Here is a 23,170-nt window from a genome sequence, read left to right as displayed (position 1 = left end):
CGCTTTGTAAACCAAGCTAGCCTTGCACTCACAGAGATCTGCCTACCTCTGTCTGCCCAGTGCTGGGATTAAAGGCCTGCACCATCATGGTTCATGTTAGTATATTTTAATTGCTGATTTTTGTAAATTTTCATGGACTGTGTATTGTGAAAACATGGTAATCATTAGAATTAAGAGATCTATAACTGATCTCTTTAAATGATAAGTATTTTACACAAGTAAATCAGATTACCTGATGAAGTCACTTAGAGCTCAGTAGAGTAAGAGTTAATTTCAGTTAAACAGTGATGAATGCAGTAAACTCAATTTTAAATTTTGTTCATTTTAGGATAAAAAAAAAAGTTGATTCTCCAAAGTCTAAGAGTTCAATAGAAAAAGAGGTCACTTTAAGTTGTACACACTTACTATCAGAATTTCATTTTTTAAATGACAGTATACCAAATCCAGTGTTTTGAGAAGCACATTTATGATAAGTATTGAGTTCACTTCATGGACCTTGTGCTCACTGGGGACGGCATAGGCTAAAATTCAGTTGCTGATAAATGCTATTGAATTTCTTAATGCTTCAAATTCTAAATGAATGCCCCACTCTCTCCTGCTTAGCCCCCGAATAAGCAACATAGAGATATCCGAATTTATTAACAAGCTACAGACCTGACCTAGGCAGATTCTGAGACTACTATAACCCAGCTAAGTTCTTAATAGTCAGATACATACCCATTACTTGCCAACTGAGCCTCACCTGGCTTGCTCTGCTTCAAATTTCTAAATAAATGTTTTCTTACAGGTCATGGGGAAGTGGAAACGGAAACATTTTTAGAGAAAATGGCATCTTTTACAGGTAAATGAGATACTGTTTAAATGTCTTCACCAGTTGAGATGGGTGATCAGAAATAGTTGCCAATGAAGGGTGAGGAAAGGCGGGGCTAGCGGACGTGAAGGGCTCCGTTGTCTCTGTGTCACCTTCTCATCCACGGCTCTGTCCCACCATCAGCGTTTGCTTATTTGCTGAAAACTTGATGCTGTTCTCTAGAGTTCAGACACAACTGAGACAGCTTTCCTCGTTTCTTATCTTTTGAGGGTTTCTGTGGAGAGACGGTCCCACAGTATCCTCTACTCCACTATTTTAATAGATTATTTTCAACCGAAATCTCTGTATTTACACTTTTAAACGATGCTTTCTCAACCCATACAAATATCCACATTCTGGCTTTCCGCTTTTGTGTGATAAAACACTTGACAAGAGCTTAGATCTTTAACAATTCAGATAAAATTTTATGTTAATATGACCCTGTAAGAAAGTACCAAAGGTTACTTATTTAAAAATAGTAACTAAGAAAATTAACATTGTACAGGATCAAATTATTATTATCATTATAAGGTGAAATTTATGTTATTTGGATCAAAAGGTCATAAATACAACAAATAATGATGAAATATATGTCTCCCATCTGTGATTTAGTACACTGACTACTTATGAAAACAAGTTTATTGTAGTAATTTAATAAGGGGTTTCTGCCCCACTCTCTCCTGCTTAGCCCCTGAACAAACCACATAGAGATATATCCGAATTTATTAACAAGCTACAGACCTAACCTAGGCAGATCCTGAGACCACTATAACCCAGCTAAGTTCTTAACTATATACATACCCATTACTTGCCAACTGAGCCAAACCTGGCTTGCTCTGCTTCGCGTGTATCATCAGGCAAGCTTCTCTTGGCTACTTGCTCATGATCCCTCCTGCCTCATGGTGATCTTTTCCTCTCTGCTTTCTCTTTGTGTTCCCAACCAGAGACCCTCCTACTTGATCTCAAGCCCTGCCTTCCTCTTTTTCCTGCTCAGTCACAGGCTCTAGCCTTTTATTATCCAATCAGGGATTATTGGGGAGCATTCTTTACAACACATTGGTCAATATACAATGCCCATGTCCAGACTGCAACCTCATCTTGGGCACAGAGTTCGCATCTGAATACACAGAGCACAAGACCAAACCTAAAATGCTAACAAGATGCTTTTCTTTGTGGAAGAGTTGAACCAAGGAATAAAAGTTCTTTGTGTCTTTTGGGGTTTTTTTGTTGTTGTTGTTTTTCTAAGACAAGATTTGATGTAGCCAAGGCTATCCTCAGACTCCCTATGCAGCTGAGGCAAGCCTTGAACTCTTGATCCTCTTTCCTGTATCTTTTAAGTGTTGGAATAACAGGTATGCACCATCACAGTTGCAGACTCCCGATTTAGAAATGTTAAGGGGTTTCACATCATATAAATATAAATTATAAATAAATATAATCACATTATATTTGTGATTACCTATATAATTCTATGTGGATAAGTGTGCTGGCTTTGGTCTTTTACATTCTGGTTTAGGGGATGATGCATTATCTAGGAAGTGAATTTTTTACTATTCTGTGAAATGTCTATTCTCTAATATTAGATTTTGTGTTTTCAAAGGGAAAAAGATTCATAGCAGTGACATGAAGGAAGTTCTGGAAGACATGGGGATAGAGATGACACATGAAGGGCTCACAAAATTAAAGGAGATGCTGCCCTTTGATGGTAAGTTTTGAAAATACTGACTGCGAAGACCACAGAGGGTTTCCCTTCAGAGCCTATGTGAATAACTTTACACTTTTGCTTATTCCTTATGAAAACTAGAAATAGTTAGAAAACTAAGGACACTGTTGTTTAGATTTGCCTGCCATCTACCAAACATTTCAGCCATAAGCTTTGTCACTGGAACACGGAAAAAATGTCCCCTTTTAAACTATGGCAGCAACTGAATTCTAAGAATAAAACAAAAGAAACTGTGAATAAGGGAAAAAAGAGTGGGTGGGGGGTGGGAGAAGGGGGAGAGGAAGGAGAAAGATTAGGAGGAGGAAGGACAGGGAAAAGAGGGTGAAGAATGGGAGAGGGGATTGCTTGAACATCATGTGCTTCTCTCGGCTACCAATTCCTTAGTTACCAAAACTGTTTGTGTGCATATATATGTACGTGTTTATGTGTGTGTGTGTGTGTCATACTGAGACAGTGTTCTTTCCTATTACTCTGTTTTACTAATATTGAGTTCAAACATGCACAAAATCATATATAAATGTCTAACTGAAGTAATGAAAGAGTTGAGCTCACGTCTCACTTGTGACATGGTTTGCTCCCCTTTTTTATAGCTTCGGACCATGTATTTAAGAACAGAATGTTGGATGCTGTGCAATCCATGAATGGTAAGTGAAGAACGTGAAAAGCAGAGACATCTGAAACCTTTAAGGTTTATTTCAGTTATTTAGAGCGTGAGTATCTATATCCCTTTGTGTAGTCTTATCAGTTATTTTCATCATAATTTTTATGATGAATACTGTCATGATCACAGCCATGCACAAAGACACCACACACACACACACAAATATTTATGAGCTAGGTATAGCAATATATATCCAAAATATCTAGCATTTAGAAGACTGAGGTAGTGAGTCATGAGTTCACAGTCAGAAAAAAACTATACAGGAAACCCTACCTCTGACAACATAAACAACAGTCTCATACTGGTCTATGCAGCTTGTTCCAGGTCAGCCAGGGCTACACAGTAAGACCTTACTAAAACACAGCAACAGCAATCCCAAAGGACATCTGCCCAGCACCCCATTTGTACAACCTCTGACTGCCGTCACTCTTAATGATCTCTGCAAACAAAGCGGTCCAGTCAGGTCCTCCTCATGTTACCTTACCCTTCTTGCACACACCCATACTATATTATAAAAGCTGGCCATGGTGACCTGTAACCCAGCACAGCTAGGGGCATATCCCCAGATCTCATTTTATGAATTGAATTGTTTATAGGGAAGATACCTGACTCAAGGTAAGATTTAAGGGAAGATATTGCATTTCTGACTTCTCTCTTTCTCTCCTTTCTCCCTCTCTCATTTGTATCATATCTGTGCCTGTTTCTGCTTCTCTGTCTTTGTCTTTGCCTCTGTCTCTCTGTCTCTCTGTCTCTCTGTCTCTCTGTCTCTCTGTCTCTCTCTCTCTCTCTGTCTCTGTCTCTCTGCATGTACAGAGGACAATTTGTGGGAGTTTATCCTCTCCTTCCACTGTGACAGTCCCAGAGACCAAACTCAGTTCCTCAGGCTTGGAGGCAAGGGTCTCTCCCCAGTGAGCCTCCTCACTGTCCAGTTTCTGATTTTTATATTGGTTATTTAATGCTCTTATATGAGCTAAATGGAAGTTCAAACACAAAAGTCTTATTCATGTAAGTGCATTTTTCTCTTCTGTCTTCATTACAGTAAAAACTAAAACCTTTAAATTCAGCTAGCATATGTGCAAAAATACACTTGTGTCTTAAATTCCCTTTCTATTCCTGTGTGGCTTTAAAGAAGGAGAAGTTAAGCTTGATAATGTGGACTCTGTCCTGGAAAACCTGGGAATGAAGCTTACACCAAAGGAGCAAGGAAGTGTAATGAAGATTCTGCTGTGTGAAGAAGAGAGCTGTAAGTGTCTTAGAGGAGAGCTTTGAACTAGCAAGGCGAGGCAGAAAGTACTAGTCACATGACCATGAATGTCACATTACATGTGGGGAGAACTGAGAACATTTGAAGGAATCAGTTCTCACAGTACATCACATGGATCAAACTTAGTTCACTGGGCAGCAAGCACCATTACCTCCTGAGCCACTTGGTCCCCACTCTTCTAGATCTTAAGGTTACACACAGTGACAACCTCACAAGGACCAGAGTAAAGGTGTAGCTCAGAGACTAAGAATGAGAAGTGAGGACTTAATTGTTATCTTTTTACTATTCCTTGAATAGTTGTCCTGAGTTCATCAATTATTCCACTCCCATTTTACAGTTTTTTTATAAACCATACATATATATATATATACATTTTATGAGCTTCATTTGCTAAAAATAAATCAGTTCTTTATCTTCAGCCCAAAGTCTTCCCTAATTGAAAAAAAAAGGAGATTTCTAATTGTATCCTGTCTGTAAAGTGGTTTTGTCTTGATAGTGCCTCAGATCTTTAAGTCTTAATCATATTTTAGACTCAGTGCATTGCTTCTTGGACATTTGGCTATGATCAAATGTAAAAATAGCTATCATAAAGTGCCTCAATTCTACATTCTCAGAAGGGTAAGATGTGCAGAAGGGCAGTCTACCAACTTCTGGTTTGTTTTATATGCAGCTTTTTAAAATTAACAATAAAATTTGCATTTTCTTACAGCTGAGGGAAAAATTCCACTCAGTCAACTGATGCTTGCAGTGACAGAAGTTACGGGTGAGAGAGAGCTCTGCTTAGTGACCTTCCTCTGAACCCACTTACATTCTGATGCTTCCTTCTGACGCTCACACTTTGTTCTACCATTTTACCACTTCAATTCAGAAAATATTTCTATTTAATTATCCAGAACACCAAGTGGCAACCTACGACTCTTGGGCAAAATAATTTGGGGGGAAGACATTTTATTGTATGATAGCCATCTCTGTTAACTTACGTCCTGTTGATACCTTCTCTCACACAGTCATGATAAAGCTACGTGGTTGTGATAAAAGATTTTGTATTCTAAGCCTAAACTAGCTACTCTCTTTCATAGGGGCATTTTTCTTCTCTAGACAATTATGGTTTACCAGTGAGGTGGACAAATTTAAATTATTTTAACTGCCTTTTATACTCTAAGTAGTCCTGTGCATGATATATTACATGAACACTCTACCTTTAGATGTCCCATATTTAATATATGCCAGTGTACTGCCTTGATAGAAAGTTCTCTATTCTCCAAGATATACTCTAAACTATTCCTTAATATGTATAATATGAACACCAGGAAGAATTTTTTTTCTTATTGTAATCAAAGTTATCAGGTTTAACATTAAGTAAGAAAGCCTAGAAAACCAAAAGGTTGGATCACAGTCAAAATGCTATGAACACACTGTGTATTAAGCCATTTTAAGACAATATAAGAAACAAGTGAAAATGTGATAAATTAACAGATTTGGGGTACAGCCATGCTGCCCAGTCTAGGGTGTACACGGAGCTAAAGCCCTGACATGTAGGCTGAGTCAGTCCTTCTTGTTACCTGTTTGTCACAAGGAGCTAAGTTGGGAATTAAGCATGCCGACTTACAGATGAATAGCATTCTGGTCAAGGCCAAAATCTCTCCTATCAGAGAAATTCAGAGACATGACTGACAAACAGGAGTGGGTTGCCAACAAATACACAAAAAGTAAACCTGAAATAGTAAAGTTTCTTAATTTCTTAGAAGAATTAAATTTGTACTGGAGCAAAAGCACCCTGAGCTGAGCTAACACACTAAGTAGTTAAATAAAACTAAAGATAATACCATTCATAACTAAAGGGAAGCAGAAGTGACGGCCTTAGATCTACTGTCTATGATGTTGTAAATGACTTACACTCTCTAACCTGTGCCCTTTATGACTGTGTTCCACAACAGGAGAGTCTACATTTTAAGGGACAATTAATTGCTTTTGTGGTGATTGGTGGAATGGTCTGGTTGCTTTTGTGATGATTGATTGGTGCAATGGTCTCGAGGCGCTTTATTGCGAAGCTTTGGAAACTGCTGGTTAATATGGAAATGTTTATGTTTTCTAACCTTGAGAGGCTTTCATGTTTCGTTTCCATTCTTACCTACATTCAATTTCTTTATTTTTAAGGAGGACAAGTTAAGATCAAAGATATAAAAAGTACTGTGGAAAAAATGGGAATAGAGCTCTCAGAAAGTGAATGTTTACAAATAGAGAGAGTGCTTCCAGTTAATGGTAAGCATTAACAACCAACCAAACAAACAAACAAAACCCAGCATAGACCGCTAGAGGCTCCCGGAGTCTGAGCTTCCAATCAAAGCACCTACAAGGGCTAAACCTAGGCCCCCACATGTATGAAGCAGATGTGCAGCTTGGTCTCCATGTGGATCCCAAACAACTGGGGCAGGGCTTTACCAAAAGCTGTTGTCTGTGGGACATGTTCTTCTAGCTGGGCTGCCTTGTCTGCCCTCAGTGGGAGAGGATGTACCTAGTCCTGTAGTGACTTGAGGTGCTAGGGTAGGTTGGTAACCAGAGGGGACCTCCTTCTTCTCAGAGGTTAAGGAAGGGGGGGGGGGGAGATGAAAGAAGGAGCCATGTGAGAGGGGGAACTGGAACTGGGTGGAGACAGAGCCTATGATCAGGACGTAAAGTGAATAAACACATAAATTAATGGACATAAAAACTGTAAACTTTTAAAAGTCACATGAAATCCTACTTATTTGTAAGCTAATTAAAACAGTGATTTATTTTATTTTTTAGAAAAATAAGTTGAGCAGAGGTCTCACATGCTTCTAGGAAGGCACATTCAGAACGTTTTCCAATTTGAGTTGTTTCCCATCTTTTATAAATAAGAAATGCAGCTCTTCTAGGGTGAATTATAAAGTTAGAGCTTTAGGACTCCCTTGCTTCAGCGCCTCTGGTGACCCGATTTCTGTCCTTACAGCCAATGGGAAGGTGTACAAGAAGAGGTTGTTGGAAACGGTGGTTGCCTCCAAAAGTAAGTGACTCCGAAAAGGCTTGTGAACGTGAAGCTTGTGTTGTGGTCTCTAGGTTTAGAATCCTGTCAGTACATTCACATTATTTTTACAAGCATCGATTTTACCAAACATACTCTTGAGCCATTCTTTTCATTAAAAATGCTTTTAAAATATTTGGGAAATTATACAAAGTAACTCATTATGAGGCATCTTTATGCACGTATGTCAGCATGCTTTGTTCTCATTCTTCCCATTGACCACCCCTCCCCCCACCTCGTGCTCTTTTCTACCCATCAGTCCCCTTCCTTTGCCCTGGTTAGTCCCCTTTCCAGCTTCCTTATCACATAGACTCCATTATCAGCTCTATTTCCCCTTAGCTTAAGATCCCTTCCTCTTCTCTCCCTTTCTACTTTCATGACATACATGCACATATATAAATACCAATAGTACACACATGCATACATACACATATACGTGTGAGTGTGTGTGTGCGTGTGTGTACATGAACAGTTAGGAAAAAAGTAAAGGAAAACCAAATACTACTAAATGTAGAGAAGAAAAAGTTGGAAAAAGGAAAGAAACTAGAAACTAGGAAAAGAAAAACAATTGCCTCTAAATTTAAAAATTGCATAGATTTAACTACATGAGTAGATGAAGAATAACAAAAATATGTTAGAACACAATATAGTAAAAATGTTATTATCTATGATATAGTAATCTGTAGTAACAGAAAGCAAGGAATTAGGAATCATGGGGCGGGGGCTGGGGGGAGGAACAACAACAAAATGAGACAGGAAATGTTAGAGTACCTTCACCTGGTCCTTAAACATGGACTCCATTTCCCCTTGTGATTTATGCTGCTACTAAGTCTGTGCTGATCACATGGCTGGCATCCAACAGAGCTCCTTCACCGAGGTAATCTATTTTCTTTGTGTATAAGGAACCTCTACTGGAGACACTTAGCCTTTCGTTCTGTAGGTTGGGCGGATGCCCTCACTGTCCTAAGACGCCAGAGATCATATGAAAGCTAATGATTTAACTAGAGGATGTCTCCCAAGTGTATTGGGAATCTGGGGAGCAACCACAGCACTGAGACTGGTACCAGGTCTTCCTGAATGCTAATATCCTTGCTGCAGGGATCCACTGTGGGTATATAGTACACTCCTGAAAGTCGGTGTTCTGAGACCACGAAACAACAAATGACAGATAAGCAAGCTGCTCCACAGTTTGCTCTCCCCCTGCCCTCAGTCTCAAAGCTATCAAACTCTAGCTTTATTCTTAGTTGATGAGATCTGCTCATGGCTAGCTCTTCCACCCCATCTTCTGAGTGTTCCCTGAGCTTTATATGAAGGATCTGGGCTGTAGATAGATCCACTGTGTCTTAGTTAGGTTTCCATTGCTGTAAAGAGACATCATGACCAAGGCAACTCCTATAAAGGACAACATTTAATTGGGTCTGGCTTACAGTTTCAGAGGTTCAGTCCATTATCATCATAGTAGAAAGCATGTAGAAGGCAATATGCAGGCAGACATGGTGCTGGAGGACCAGAGAGTTCTACATCTTGATCTGTCTAAAGGCAACCAGGAGAAAACACTCTTCTGCAGGCAGTTAGGAAGAAAGTCTCTTCCAAATTGGCTGGAGCTAAAGCATAGGACCTTAAAGCTCACCCCTACAGTGACACACTTCCCCCAACAAGGCCACACCTCCTAATAGGGCCACTTCCCATGGGCCAGACATATTCAAACCACCATACTCCACTCTCTGGCCCACAAAGGCTTGTTCTAACTAATGGGTTTACGGGGGTCATACCTAGCCATAGCATAATGCAAAATACATTTAGTCTAACTTTAAAAGTCTATAGTCTCTTGCAGTCTCAACAATGTTAAAAGTCCAAAATTCAAAGTCTATTCTGAGGTTCATTCAATCTCTTAACTGTAATCTCCTATAAAATCAAAATAAAAAAGCAGATTATATACCTTCAACAGCACAGGATACATGTTACCATTCCAAAATGTCATAGTGAGGAAATACTAGACCAAAAACGCAAGACCAAAAACCAGATTGACAAACTCCAAACTCTGAAACTCCATGTCTGATATCAAAGCACTCTTCAGATCTCCAACTCCTTTCATCTTTGTTAATTGCAACATATTTCTTTTTCTTGGGTTGTCTCCACTCCATTAGGAGCTTTCCTCAGCAGGTATCCCATGCCTCTGGCATCTCTAACATCTTGGGGTCCCCAAGGCAGCTTCAATGTCACAGCTTCTTGTTCTAATGTCTGGGATCCACACATGATCTTCTGTGCTCCTCCAAAGGGTTTGGGTCACTTCTCCAACTCTGCCTTCTGTAGCATTCTAGGCTCTGGTTGACTCCACTCCATTGCTGCTGCTGTTCTTGGTAGACAACTGATGGTACTGGCATCTCTGATATGCTGGGGTCTTCCAATGCAACTAGGCTTCACGAATAGAGTCTCATAAGCTCTCTTCATGGTGCTAAGCCTCAACTTCTTTGCATGACACATTTAGTCTTGGGTTGTTAACTATGACTGAGGCCTGGCCTCTCAGAATGTCAAGCTTCAGCTGTTCTTAATGAACCCTTCATGTCTACAAAACTAGTACCACCTAGGTGATTCTTATACATTACCAAGTTCAGCTGCAGCATGAGGTACAACCTTTGATATCTCTGGAACACAACATTTTGTGCTCTCAGAAAACACTTCACAGACCATTTCACCTCAGAGATGCTGTCTCTTCCTAATGACTGCTAATTTCTTAGATCCATCTAACCACCATCAATTGTCCCATTAGTTCCTTCTATTATTGACTCTAAAGCCAGAGCCATGTGGCAAAAGCTGCCAATTTCTGCTGCTTGCTAGGGCTGGATTATGGCCCCTTGTTTTATTATATTATTACCAGCCTTCTGTTTTTCAAATCCTTCACTGGCTAAGCTTGGCTGTCCTGGAACTTGTTCTGTAGTCTTATTTTGAACTCAGATATAGTCAAGTCGACAACCAAGAATAGCCATCACAACTCATCCCTTTTCAATTTGACACACGATCATATCTCCTATGTCCAAATGAAAACAATAAACAGGTCATATTGCCCAGATATAACTATCCCTTGTTCAGGTGCAAACACATAAACAATAAGCTTAGCTGGGTAGGATCTTGCCCTGAGGTCACCATTTCTTTAGCCATTTATCTCCTTGAACACAGGATTCAGCTCCATTCCACTTCCTGTCTCCTCTTTAGTATATGAGCCATACATCCCCCCACCCCCTTCACAGCTTACTATGCTTGACCAAAATGTTCTTCATGAGAATAAACCAGAGGACAAAGTTTATGCTATGCTTTTTTTTTTTTGAAACCTCCTCCCTCAATGCAACCAATCTGAATCTCTTCACCTTAGTCTCAGGCAAACTCTCCAGAAAAGTGAAAAAAAAAAAACCCAAAAACAGCTACATTCTTTACCAAAACACCTTAAGAATGCTCTTCAGGCAACCTACAGATTGGGGAAAGATCTTTATCAAGCCTCTATCTGATAGAGGACTAATATCCAAAATATACAAAGAACCCTAGACAATTCTTATAAAGACAAACATTTAATTGGGGCTGGCTTACAGTTTCAGAGGTTCAGTCTACTATCGCCATGGTGGGAAGCATGGCAACAGGTAGGCAGACATGGTGCTGGAGAAGGAGCTGAGAGTTCTACACCTTGATCTGAAGACAACCAAGAGAAGACACTGTTATGCAGTCAATTAGGAAGAGTGTCTCTTCCAACTGGATAGAGCTTAAGCATAAGACCTCAACACCCACCCCACAGTGACACACTTCCTACAAAAAGGCCACACGTCCTCCTATAAGGCCACAACTCCTGACAGTGGCACTTCCCTTGGACCAAGAATATTCAAACAACTGTGTATTGGGACTGGGCATCATAATTTGTTGATCTCTGCACCTGTTGTGTTTTTCTGTAATGCCCTCTGTTTTCTATAAAAAGAAGCTTCTTTGGCAAGGGCTAACATCTTTGCTAATCTATATTTACAAGGATAAGTTTAGAATGCAGTTAGATACTGTGCTGGTCAAGTGAAATTATGGTGGTGGTAGTCTCTCCTAAGATGCTTGACCTCACTAATCCAAGTAGTTGGCTAGTTTTCTAGTACCAGGCATATTTCATTTCTATTTATTAAGCCTTATGTCTAGTTAGACAGTTGTTGGTTAGTCCTAAGATATGAGTGCCATTATAATACCTAGAATATATAAAGAACTCAAAATACAAAGAATCAAGGAAAGAAACCACCTGATTGAAAAATGGGCTATGGATCTGAACAGAGAGTTCTCAATACAAGAAATAAAAATGGCAAAGAAATACTCTAAAAAAAAACCTGTTCATCATCCTTATCAGTTAGGGAAAGGCAAAATAAAACAACTTTGAGATTTCGTCTTACCACAGTCAGAATGTCTAAGATCAACAAAAGAACAACAATGCTGATGAGTGTGTGGGGAAGTGGGGCCCTCAGTCACTGCTGGTGGAACTGAAAACTGGCACAGCCACTCTGAAAATCAGTATGAAGAATCCACAAAAATCTAAAAATAAGTAAATGGTTCTACTTTGGATACATTGGTTATTTTTAAACACATGAAGAAGAGTATGTAGAATAGGAAACACTCACAAATCAGCAAGAACAAATAAAATATCGAGTATTAAACTAGAGAAATACAGTAGTAGAAATTTGACAATCCATCAGTATTATAAAACTCATCAACAATTGTGAAAATCTAGGTTTAAAAAGCAGCAAACTATCACAGACATGCCAGGTTCAACAAAAAGTATAAAAATCAAACAGTACCAAATGATAGCAAACAATGGAACCTGCATGCATTGCTGGAGTCTGAATTGGCTCATCGCTTTTAAAGGAGACTAGGTAAAATTACGGAACATTAAGTATATATATGCATATTTTTCTCCAGCTGTTCTACTGAAATATGTACATTGGGGTGGGAGGGGGAGCTTACACATGCATACACAAATTGTTATCATAACCAATGCTGCTGCTTATAACAAGAACTTGGGAAAGACCTAAATATCCATCTATAGGAGAATGGGTCAACAGGTCATGGTTCATTGTTATCATAGAGCAATAGGAAGTAACATGAATGAGGAGTTCTATGTTTGGATATGAACACACACGAAACTACAAAAATAATGCAAGTGGAAGTGGCAGGCTGAGCTTGTGATGTGGTTCGTGTAAGCTTTAAAACTGAACAAACCATTTCCCACCCATGCAGGAAATACCCACAAGAATCTGAACACTACATTTATGACAGCAGATTTCTCCTGGGAGAAAGGGTGGGGAAAACAACGAGGATACTCTTCCTGAGGCATCCATAACTGTTTACTCCTAGAACTGATTGGGTGATATAGATGTCAGTCATATCATCATGAAGATTTTGCATGCCTGTAATATTTTCTAATTTGACAAAAATATCAGAAGAATGGTTCAAAAGTCTTAGGTAAACTATTTGGAGCTACTCTGAAGAAAGGACCATGTGTTCTTTTCTGGATTAGAAGCAATTAATTACTTGCTTTTTAATAGCAATTAATCCTCTTGTTGCCCACATTTATGTGACTTTCATTTTTTTATTTCTGAAAGTAGTATAGGACTTAAAAGCACAACCTTTGGGAGTTAGCTGTGTCAACTGATCCCATGCCCTAGAAAAGCTCCTAGGAATAAGTTTTAAGGGCCCATTTTATTGGCAGTCTTTGTACAACCAGCCATACTGCACTAGGCTTTGAACTGACGGTGATGCATAGCTTTTGTCAGATTTTGAGGTTATTCCATCTTTTAAAGATTCCTTTCATTTTTTCAAAGGCGGGCTTGTGGATGTTGCTAACATAGAGACAGTTTTGGAAAGCATGGAAATGGAATTTACAGAAACGGAGATGGACGATTTGCTGGAGACCGTGCCAATTGATGGTATGTACATCTAATTGTTCCAGTCAGACACATTTGAGAATGTGCGCATGTATGTATAGTGAACTCTGGAAAAGAGTTCTTCCATTAAGACGACAGCACTTATAAAAACAGACGTTGATCACAGAATAAAATAAAGTGGTATTTTATTCTTATTATTTTATTGATGTAGGCCAGAAACTCCTTTAATTTTAGATCAAATAGAACATTAAAAAGGTGAATAGGACTATTACCAAGGCTAGAAAAAGTGTCATAGAAAACAAGCATTTGGGGGAAGATAGCCTAAGAACATGAGGAGGGAAGTTAAGGCTGGGAACAGAAAATGGCATCTCAAAGCTGGAGAATATTAACAAAAGAGACAACTACCACAGCCATACAATCGATCACACTACCTCACTTTCTCGGCATCAAGGACCTTCAAACATTCAGGCCGTGTTCTCCATCACCCTCTTTTAGAATTTAGAAGCAAATTCTGAAACACAGTTACAGCTGAACTCGTGTTGAAGTGCAGTAGATGGGAGAAATTAATTAAAGAGTAAGATAAAGCAGCTGCACATGAAAGCACACGGTTTTGGATTATTCATTTAATGATATAATGTGTAGAATTGATAGCAGTAGACGCAGGGTGACGTGGTGGCTACAGACTAACACATGTGAGGTTTGAGGTGATTGTGGTCATGGTTGCTTAGCTCCGCATACACTGATATCATGTAACTTTTAAAAGTATAATTTACATACACTGAAATCCAGTTATGTAATATGTGAATTATTTACATGTAAGTCTTTAAAAAATAATGATAGCTGATTTACTTTTAAAGAAGAAAACAAGGAACAAAAGTTTTCCTCTGGGGAAATTTAGTGACACTGTGGACAATTGATACTCTGGTTGCTATCAGCTGTCAATAGGATGATGAGCAAAAACTCAGATTATTATGGGTATGTTTGAGTTAACAGTCCTAATTATCAACTTCTCAATTACATGAAACATACACTTAAACACATTTACTTGCAATTAGAAAAGCATAAAATTATATTTTGGAGTGAACAACAGAAAACACTTCTTTGTCATTTTTTATGTAATAAAAGAGAAACCTCTGAGATTCTAAACTGCCTTAGCTTTCTGAGCAAATTTTAGCTATGTAACATGCCTTCATTACAGTTATTTTAAAACTGGTTTTACAAGTATATATTTAGTCTCTGCTTTATAAAATATATTAATCATCAGAGTGATAATTTACATCTACATGACAAAAGAGTAAGAAGCTGGAGACAGAAAATATCAACTCATTACATAAGGATATCCGTTTAAAATCCAAATTAAAACACTATTATTAAAACACATGCAACTTGAAACTCCTGGTGCTTATTCATGATATAAACAGAGCCTACAGAATAAATAGATTTCTGGGGCATAAAAATATATCAAGCAGATACTATGGGAGAAGCTAATTTAATATTGTAACTGACTCCTGACTATTGCAAGCAAAATTTCCTATCCCATAATAGCTCATTATAATATAGTAATTATAATTATAACTATTATAATTATAATATGGTAATTATAATATAGGGGTTCTAGCTCAGAAGATGGAAAAAATAGGATAAAATTATAGAGTCTATAAATATTAACTCATTTCTATTTTATACTTTAGTGTCAATAGAATTAAAAGTGGGTACCACCAGTGCCCAGATTCTTTATATGTTTTCTTAACAGATAATCAGAAAGTTGAATTGGGAGTCTTACTACATTCAGTAGAAGATTTTACTGGTGAGTATCCAGTTTGACATGTGTTAATGTTTAAAATAATTTTTCAAGTTATCCAATTGGAATATTTTGTCATATGACTGTTTAACTAGGAGATGCTCAAAATAGTTTATCTGAGGTCTTGTCTTAGATTTAATAATAAAATTTAAGCATTTTATTTTTGGAAAGAAATTTGAAGGGACATTAATACATCAATAATATCATTTCCTTCTACGGATGTAAATAACCCTTGCTTTGATGGGCATAGTAAGTAACAAGCTAACACTTTTGGGGGGATCCATGTATCACTGCTATTGTGAACACAATGATCACATAAAGAATCTCCCTATTAATTTCTCCTCCAGAATTACAAATCTCTCATTCTAAATTGCTGAGAACTCTTGACCAAAAGTACTGCACAGTTGTATCTGCCACACACAAACATATCACATATTCCTTTTATAAAATTAAGGGATGGTTCTCTGTGATTTCCCTGATAATTCTTTGTAGTTGAAGGTGATTTGATTTTTCCAGTTTACTGCTTGAAGCTGACGCTGAGATAGAAAAGATGAGGTGTTTATGATTGGACACAGTTGATTCTTCTCCCAAATGACAAAATATCAATGTTACTATTTTTCAAAAGGGAAAAATATTGATGCCAATGAACTACTAACAGTTCTGAGAGACATGGGGATTGAACTCAATGAAAATGAAGAGGAGAGACTATGGGATACCCTCCCAATCCATAGTGAGTTAAGCAAATGCCTTTTTAAAGGGACTGGATTCCTAGGGGCCGTGGATAGTTTTCTAAACTTAGCTCTTCTATTGTTTCTTCTACAAAGCTTTGAAAATGAATAGAAAAAAATCACACTCCTTGTCATAGAATTTTAATCTAAGACATGTATCTTCAATAATTCTGCCATCCGAATTGATGTAATTGTGGCAGTGTGACCCACACTTGTTACTGAGCCCTAAATGCATGAGGAAAGAAGGAAAACCAAAAAGAATAAGATGTGTTAAGGTTCTCTTAAGGAGAGAAGGGTACAAGAGAGGAAACAGAAGGGAATGGAGATGGTTTCTAGATAGCTCCCCATCAGTTCTCTCCCCATATATATTTTTGTCAGTAAGAAAATTTACCTTTTACAAATTATTTTTATTTCATAGGATGTTAGGGAAGATTTCTCTAGAATGCTTTAAAATCTCACTTCCTGAAACTAGCCACTTGCTCAACAACTGTGTAACTTTCTTTTCCTTGGGGGATAAATTTCACTCTTTTCTTGTAGAATCTGGAACAGTGTATGAGAAGAGAATGTTGGAAGAAGTGAAGGCTATGAAAGGTTTGTAAGAAGTGTGATTAGCAGAAAAATCTGTGAAGAAGTCAGCACATGCATTCCTAACAGTGGGTTTTAATTGTGTCTATGTCTCTATATTTAGATTTCCCATTTCCTACACTCAGTACTTTGATATAAGCACCCATATTATATCATTCCAAGATGTGCATTCTTGAACCTTTTCAATTCACACCCTCAAATAATCATTTAAAAAAATCTAAAGACACACCGAATGTAATATAGAAAATATTACTTATTTCTCTGTGAATTCATCCAACAGCAATTTGGAAGGATTATTAATTTTATTTTATTTTATTTTACAAATTAAAAAATTTATTTTTATACTATATTATTCTCCCTAAAGTCTATCATTTTCCCTAAAGTCAATTAACAAGCAAAGGGTGAAGAGGAAAGTGTGGATTGTGGCTATGGCGCCTTCCCGCTCCTCTCCTCAGCACAATCTATCACAGAGAACAGGAAGCGAAGAGAAGTACTGTCAAGTTTTGCTTTGTGGTGTGTGATGACAGTCTCTTCCAGGTTGCAGCCAGTCCCCCAGCAGTCCAGACCCCTGGAATAATGTCAGTTAGTAATGTTCCTTGCAGAATTTTGGATGATAAGGGTATTGTCAGTGATACTCCAGTGGAGAAAGTGGTTATAATTTTTAATACATTTTAAACTGTGCCAGCGAAGCAGAATTGACTGTCGGGAGCTAGAGCCATCACTCTCACGTTCTGCTGTGACTTTGTTCTAGAGGAAGGCTTACCCAGTGTTTTCCTTCATGCCTCATGGAGACAACTCTATCTTTGATATGCTCTTACCTTATTGGACAGGTAATTTTTAAAGCCGTAGAACTTGAAGCACACAGTCACAGTCTCAAGCAATGCTTCAATCTTAGAATGTTTCTGTTGTAAATGCTTGGCTTGATTACAGCTGATTGGCTGAGCTAACTTTCAGTGATTCTTCACTAATACAAATAAATTATACACGTATACTTTTGTTGTGCTGAAATATAAGATTAAAAATTTAGGCCTAGATATATACGTATTTTGGAAGCATTAGTTAATATCTTCGTAATTCTTTTTGTTTCTTTCCCAAGGAGGAATGGTTAAAGTCAGTAACCTAGACACTATTCTGGAAAGCCTGGGCATTGAACTCACAGATAAAGAACATGAAAGTCTGACAGAGAATCTACCACTCACTGGTGAGTGTTGTACATCACAGTGGACTTTAGACAAGAACTGACCTTCTGAGCGTATGAGACAGAATATATATTAACTACTTATATTTTACATATAAAAATATTTTTCAAAGGTAAGGGGAAAAACAGTCTCAATTTTAAGAACAATATGCATTAAAACATTTAAAGAAAAATTCAACAGAGTCTGAACATTAAAATCTGGACCACCCTCAGAAACAGACATTGAGAGAATTCAGAGAGGAATCTCTTCAGCAGTGTGCACAGCAGACATTTTTTTTCTTTTATCTGAAATGAAGTCACACTATGAAGCCCAGGCTGGCCTCGAACTTACCATCTTTCTCCCTCAGCTTCTCCAGTCCAGAGATAACACTCCTGGATAGCCTTGTAGGCATTTACAGTCTAACTGTAGAGACCAAGAGAATTTACCTGATTGGCTGGAATGAGGAATCATCTTGTGTTATGTCATCCCTGTGATTAATGGCCAATAGTTGTTCACAACTGGGTTAAATTTGGTTTTCTTTAGATTTTTTTTTCTTCCCAAATCTGTCAGTTAAATGGAATACCTTCCAGTTTCAGCTCACTTGTCTAAGGATCCCGAGCTCAGAAACAATCATGGACTGATGTTTGCCTATTTATTTTATTTTAGCAAAAGAACAAACTAATTTTTTTTATTATAAAACATTTAAAATGTGTCATGTTTAAATATAATAGAGCTATTCTCTCTAGCTCAAGATGAAATAAATGAAGCAACTGAGAGAGAATAAGCCTGAAATACTTGAGAAATACATGGAAACTGGACTGACTGAATACAGTGGAAACAGACTCAATTTCTGTTTCTGACAGGAAAGAATGGAAATTAGGTTACAATTGCCTAAACCATACATGCACTCTGGCTTCAAGGCAACCAGCATACCTACAGAAGAAAATTACATGACTATAACTAAATCTACTGAGTACAAGTTAATTAGTTTTAATTAGGACCATGTCCTCATTACCTTCCTTAAGATAATTCTGTTCCTACATAACAAACCCCAAGCCACTGTGTAACTGTTTTGATCCTGATTAGCAAGTTGTGTGTGTGTGTGTGTGTATGTGTGTGTGTCTGTCTGTCTGTCTGTCTGTGCCTAGGGTGTGCGTAGGTGTGTAGGGGTGTGTATGTAAGGGTTTGTGTAGAGGTGTGTGTGTAGAGGTGTATATCCAGTCGTGTGTGTGTGTGTACAGGTATGTGTATGTGTGTAGGGGCGTATATAAGGGTGTATGTAGGATATATGTGTAGGGATATGTGTAGAGTGTGTAGGGGTGTGTGTGTAGGTATATAGGTGTGTATGTGTGTGTGCGCATGTGTGTGTCTAGGGGTGTCTGTAGCTGTGGAGGTGCATGTGTGTGTCTAGGGGTGTCTGTAGGTGTGTAGGTGTGTGTGTAGGTATGTGTGTATAGGTGTGTGTAGGTATCTGTGTATACGTGTGTGTGTGTGTGTGTGTGTGTGTGTGTGTAGCCCAAAGGTTGATGTCAGATGTCTTCCTTTATCACATCTCCACCTTGTAAGATGTAGTTTCTCACTGGCCAAGAGCTCACCAAACAGGGCCAGAATGGCTAGCCAGGGGACTGCAGGGATCTTCCTGTCTCTGCCTCCCCAGTTTAGGACTACAGACTCTCCCAGCATGCTTGGCTTCTTACATAGGTGTAGGAGATCTGCACTCAGTTCCTCATGCCTTTGCAGCATTTGTTGACTGAGTTGTCTCCCCATTTCACTAACTGAGGCATTCTTGAAGAAGTCTGTAATGAGCTACATCCAGACATGTCTCAAATTCTGCAGTAGGGGAGCTGGTTTGAAGAGTGCAAGTTGCACTTTCCTTCTTTCTATGACCTCGACTTCTCTGTCCTTACCCTATTCCAACCTCATATCTCTCAAACTCTAGTTACTGGGCATCTTGTCTTTGATTGCTATTTTCTAAGTATTATGATTCATAATCACATATTTAAAAAGCTGGTCTAGGTATTTTATGAAGGCCTAAGCAATGGGAGTTATAGTTTATGCATTCAACCTTTCTATTGAGTCTTTGGAGTAAAGAATATATATATATACATATATATACATATATATATGTATATATATTATATGTATATATATGTATATGTATATATATAATACAATCTGTAAAAAAATATAAATTCAAGCTCAGAAGAATGTCATGTTTCAGATTTAATGCTCCACCATTTGATATTCTAAAATTCTTCATAAGTTTATTCTTGAATTCATGTTGCCTAATTGAGGTCTGGTAGGAAAATAGAACAAAGTCTGTCTTGGGTAGGTTCTTCCCAGGACATACTCTGGCAACTACCCCAACACTGTTGAGCCTCAGGCCACTATCTTACTGCCTTGACCTCATAGCCCCTCCCACCAGAGGTTGTCAATCTTCCTTGGTAAGGAAATGGTGCCATAAGTCCATGACTGTCTAGCACTAATTCCTTTTTTTCTCAAAGATAATAGAAACATTTATTCAGAGTTTATAAATACACTATTAACAAAAGATTAATAACACATATCATTAGTCATTCCAAGTTATCAGATAAAATGTACCCAAGGATGAGTCACTGGTGTGGTTGTGCTCCGAGGCTAAGGCAGAAAAATTGCAAGTTGAGATCAGCCTGGGTATACATGGAAAATCTCTGCTTCTGTCTCTCTGTGTCTCTGTTTCTCTGTTTCTGTCTCTCTCTGTGTGTGTCTCTGTTTCTCTCTCTCTCTCTCTCTCTCTCTCTCTCTCTCTCTCTCTCTCTCACACACACACACACACACACACACACACACACTAATGAAAACTTGATTGACAGCATAAATCCTGGAAAGAACCTGGGGTTTGCACTAGAAATATGGGTTTCCAGATCCCCTTCCAACATCATTAGTCTATTATTCTGACATTTCTGTGAACATAAAACTTATAAAACATTTTCTTTGCCAGTCCTCCACCAAACATAGATTAGATTCTTGTTCTTATTATAGATAAAATTTTATTGATTCAGATTAATCTGATAGGCTTCAGTTCTTAACTTTTAATCTCTTGTGCTAATTATGATTTTTCTTGCAGCTGATGGAAAGATTCATCTTAGCAAAGTGCTAGAAACAGTAGAAGCTATTACAGGTTGGTATCTATAAATCTAAAGTTAATTTTATATCAAATTATATACTTATACTTACTATTATTTTATATTGGTTTTTCTACTGTCTTCCTTCTGTTCTATGTTGATGAACTACCTGAAATTGTAGTTTAGAATGTTTGCATTGTAGCACTAGTTCAGTACAAATTTCTGATAGATAAGTTATCACTAATTGCAAAATCTAAATTAGCACACAAAATTATAAACAGGTCTTCATAAAAATAAAATTATTTTTCTTACTGAGAATAGAAGAAGAATGGTATTCTGATAAAAATTAATGCAATCTTTACCCACATTATACTAATTTACCTCTTGTGAACTGCATCTCTAGGTCTATTATCACATTGACAATAGCAAAAAATTATATTTCTGTCCCAATTAGTGAGAATTGTGATCCTTTGGAATATTTGTGTGCATTAATATAGCTGTTGTGCCTGAAGAGAACTTAATGTGTGTTTGGAGGGAGGAGGAATTTCCCCACATTAATATTTGCCTGCTTCTATGATGTTCAAGGGGGAGACATTAATGTCAATGATATGGGAAATGTTCTGAATAAAATGGGGATAACGCTCACAGAAAAGGAACACAAAGAGCTGCTAGAACACCTGCCCATCACTTGTAAGTGCTTTAAAATACTAAAGTTGTCTTGATTGTAATGTATATTTTTATTGCTTCTGAGAATGTGTATAAGGATTTTCAAAAATGCATCAAAATACTTTCAAATTTTATTCAGATTATCTCATGTTAATGGAAATATATATATATATATATATATATATATAATATCATATATATGAAAGTAGGCAGATAGATAATAGATAGATGACAGTTACTTGTTAATATGAAACAGTTGAAAACCTATAAGAGCATCAGAAGGCTGACAATGAAAGAGGAGAGAAATATCTTTTAAAAGTTAAAAGATTGGGATGGGGCTGGGGTGATGGCTCAGTGATTAAGAGCAGTTATTGTTCTTGTAGAGGACATGAGTTTGGTTCCTAATACACACATGGCATCTCATAACCATACATTAAGGAATCCAATGCTCTCTTCCCACCACCTTGGACATCAGTTACACATACATACATTTAGGCAAAACACTTACACAAATAAAATAAAAATTAAAAAAAATAAGTAAATTTTGGGACTGGAGAGAGTTCAGCATTTAAGAGCGCTGCTCTTCCAGGGACTTGAATTTGATACCCAGCACCTATATGGCAGCTTATATCTATCTGTAACTCCAGTTTCAGAGTATCTGATATTCTCTTCTGGCTTCTGTGGGCACTAGGCATACATGTGGTGCACAGGCATGCATGCTGTCAAAACACCCAGACACATAAAATAACTTTTTTGTCCAAAATATGATTTATATTCAAATTCCAGATCTGTCACTACCAGCTATATGACCTTGAACAAACTAGATTCCCAAGTCATCTTTTTTTTAAAAATTATTATCAAATCATAATTTTTACTTTTTAACACAGGAGCTATAAACAGAAAAATGCAGGATGTGGGGAAGGGGATGACACAGGAGCATAGATGTTCGGGGGAGTACAAGTATCTTTCAGAACAGGGTATCAGCTGGGTAAAGGTTCAGGGGACAGGTCACTATGACTCTGCCTATGATTCACTTGTCCTTACCTAAGTTGGTACTATCCACCAAGGCTGCCTATTTACAAGGTCTATGACCACTCAGGCTGGTAAATTTCCACAAAAGCTGCCTGTTTACAATAGCTTATAGCCATCTGTTTCAGTGTTTTTCCACAGAGACCCAAGATTTTGTGTTAGCAGGCATGTATATCAGGTCTATTGCTGATATTAGGCTTATGGCTGATTTTAGGCCTTCAGTGTATAAGCAGGGCTGCCCCTGACATCTCCTCCCTTCTCCAAGTATAGAAGGGCCGTGGCAATTCTAATCTTGCCAAGGCCAGGATAGAGGCCTGACCTCCAGTAATTAAAGGAGACTTTGTAATGGCTCCAGTCCTCCTGTTGTTGTCCAGTGAGGCATGGGGGCCATACCCATCCTGATATCTTTTTCCTGGAGAGGGGATACTTTTGACATCAACCCCTATGCAGTCAGGCTTGTCCCTCAGGGAACCCAGAAACATATTTTTAACTTTTATTTATATTCCCTTGCAGTGCTTAGCCTCGCAGCCTAAGCAAGAATTCAATTCAGATCACCAGTCAGAGGGGGTTCTGGGTGGCCCCTTTCTGCTTGGTCTAGGGGCAGAAGTCCCCTCATTTAGATTGGGTGGAGATGGGATTTG

General features: G+C 38.0%; 1 protein-coding gene across 1 annotated transcript in view; it reads left to right on the top strand.

Annotated features, from left to right (window-relative positions):
• Positions 1-23,170, top strand: part of Efcab3 (EF-hand calcium binding domain 3) — a 428,239-nt gene that overhangs the window by 165,795 nt on the left and 239,274 nt on the right. The window contains 14 exon segments of the mRNA XM_076935627.1: positions 788-841; positions 2,451-2,555; positions 3,164-3,217; positions 4,364-4,477; positions 5,208-5,261; positions 6,656-6,760; positions 7,470-7,523; positions 13,376-13,480; positions 15,192-15,245; positions 15,865-15,969; positions 16,505-16,558; positions 17,649-17,753; positions 20,837-20,890; positions 21,420-21,524. Coding sequence (XP_076791742.1) covers positions 788-841; positions 2,451-2,555; positions 3,164-3,217; positions 4,364-4,477; positions 5,208-5,261; positions 6,656-6,760; positions 7,470-7,523; positions 13,376-13,480; positions 15,192-15,245; positions 15,865-15,969; positions 16,505-16,558; positions 17,649-17,753; positions 20,837-20,890; positions 21,420-21,524 — 1,122 coding nt within the window.

The sequence above is a fragment of the Arvicanthis niloticus genome, chromosome 6 (genome assembly GCF_011762505.2).
Source record: "Arvicanthis niloticus isolate mArvNil1 chromosome 6, mArvNil1.pat.X, whole genome shotgun sequence".
NCBI lineage: Eukaryota > Metazoa > Chordata > Mammalia > Rodentia > Muridae > Arvicanthis > Arvicanthis niloticus.
Note: the sequence above shows the minus strand (reverse complement) of the source record. Positions and strands in the feature narration are given on the sequence as shown.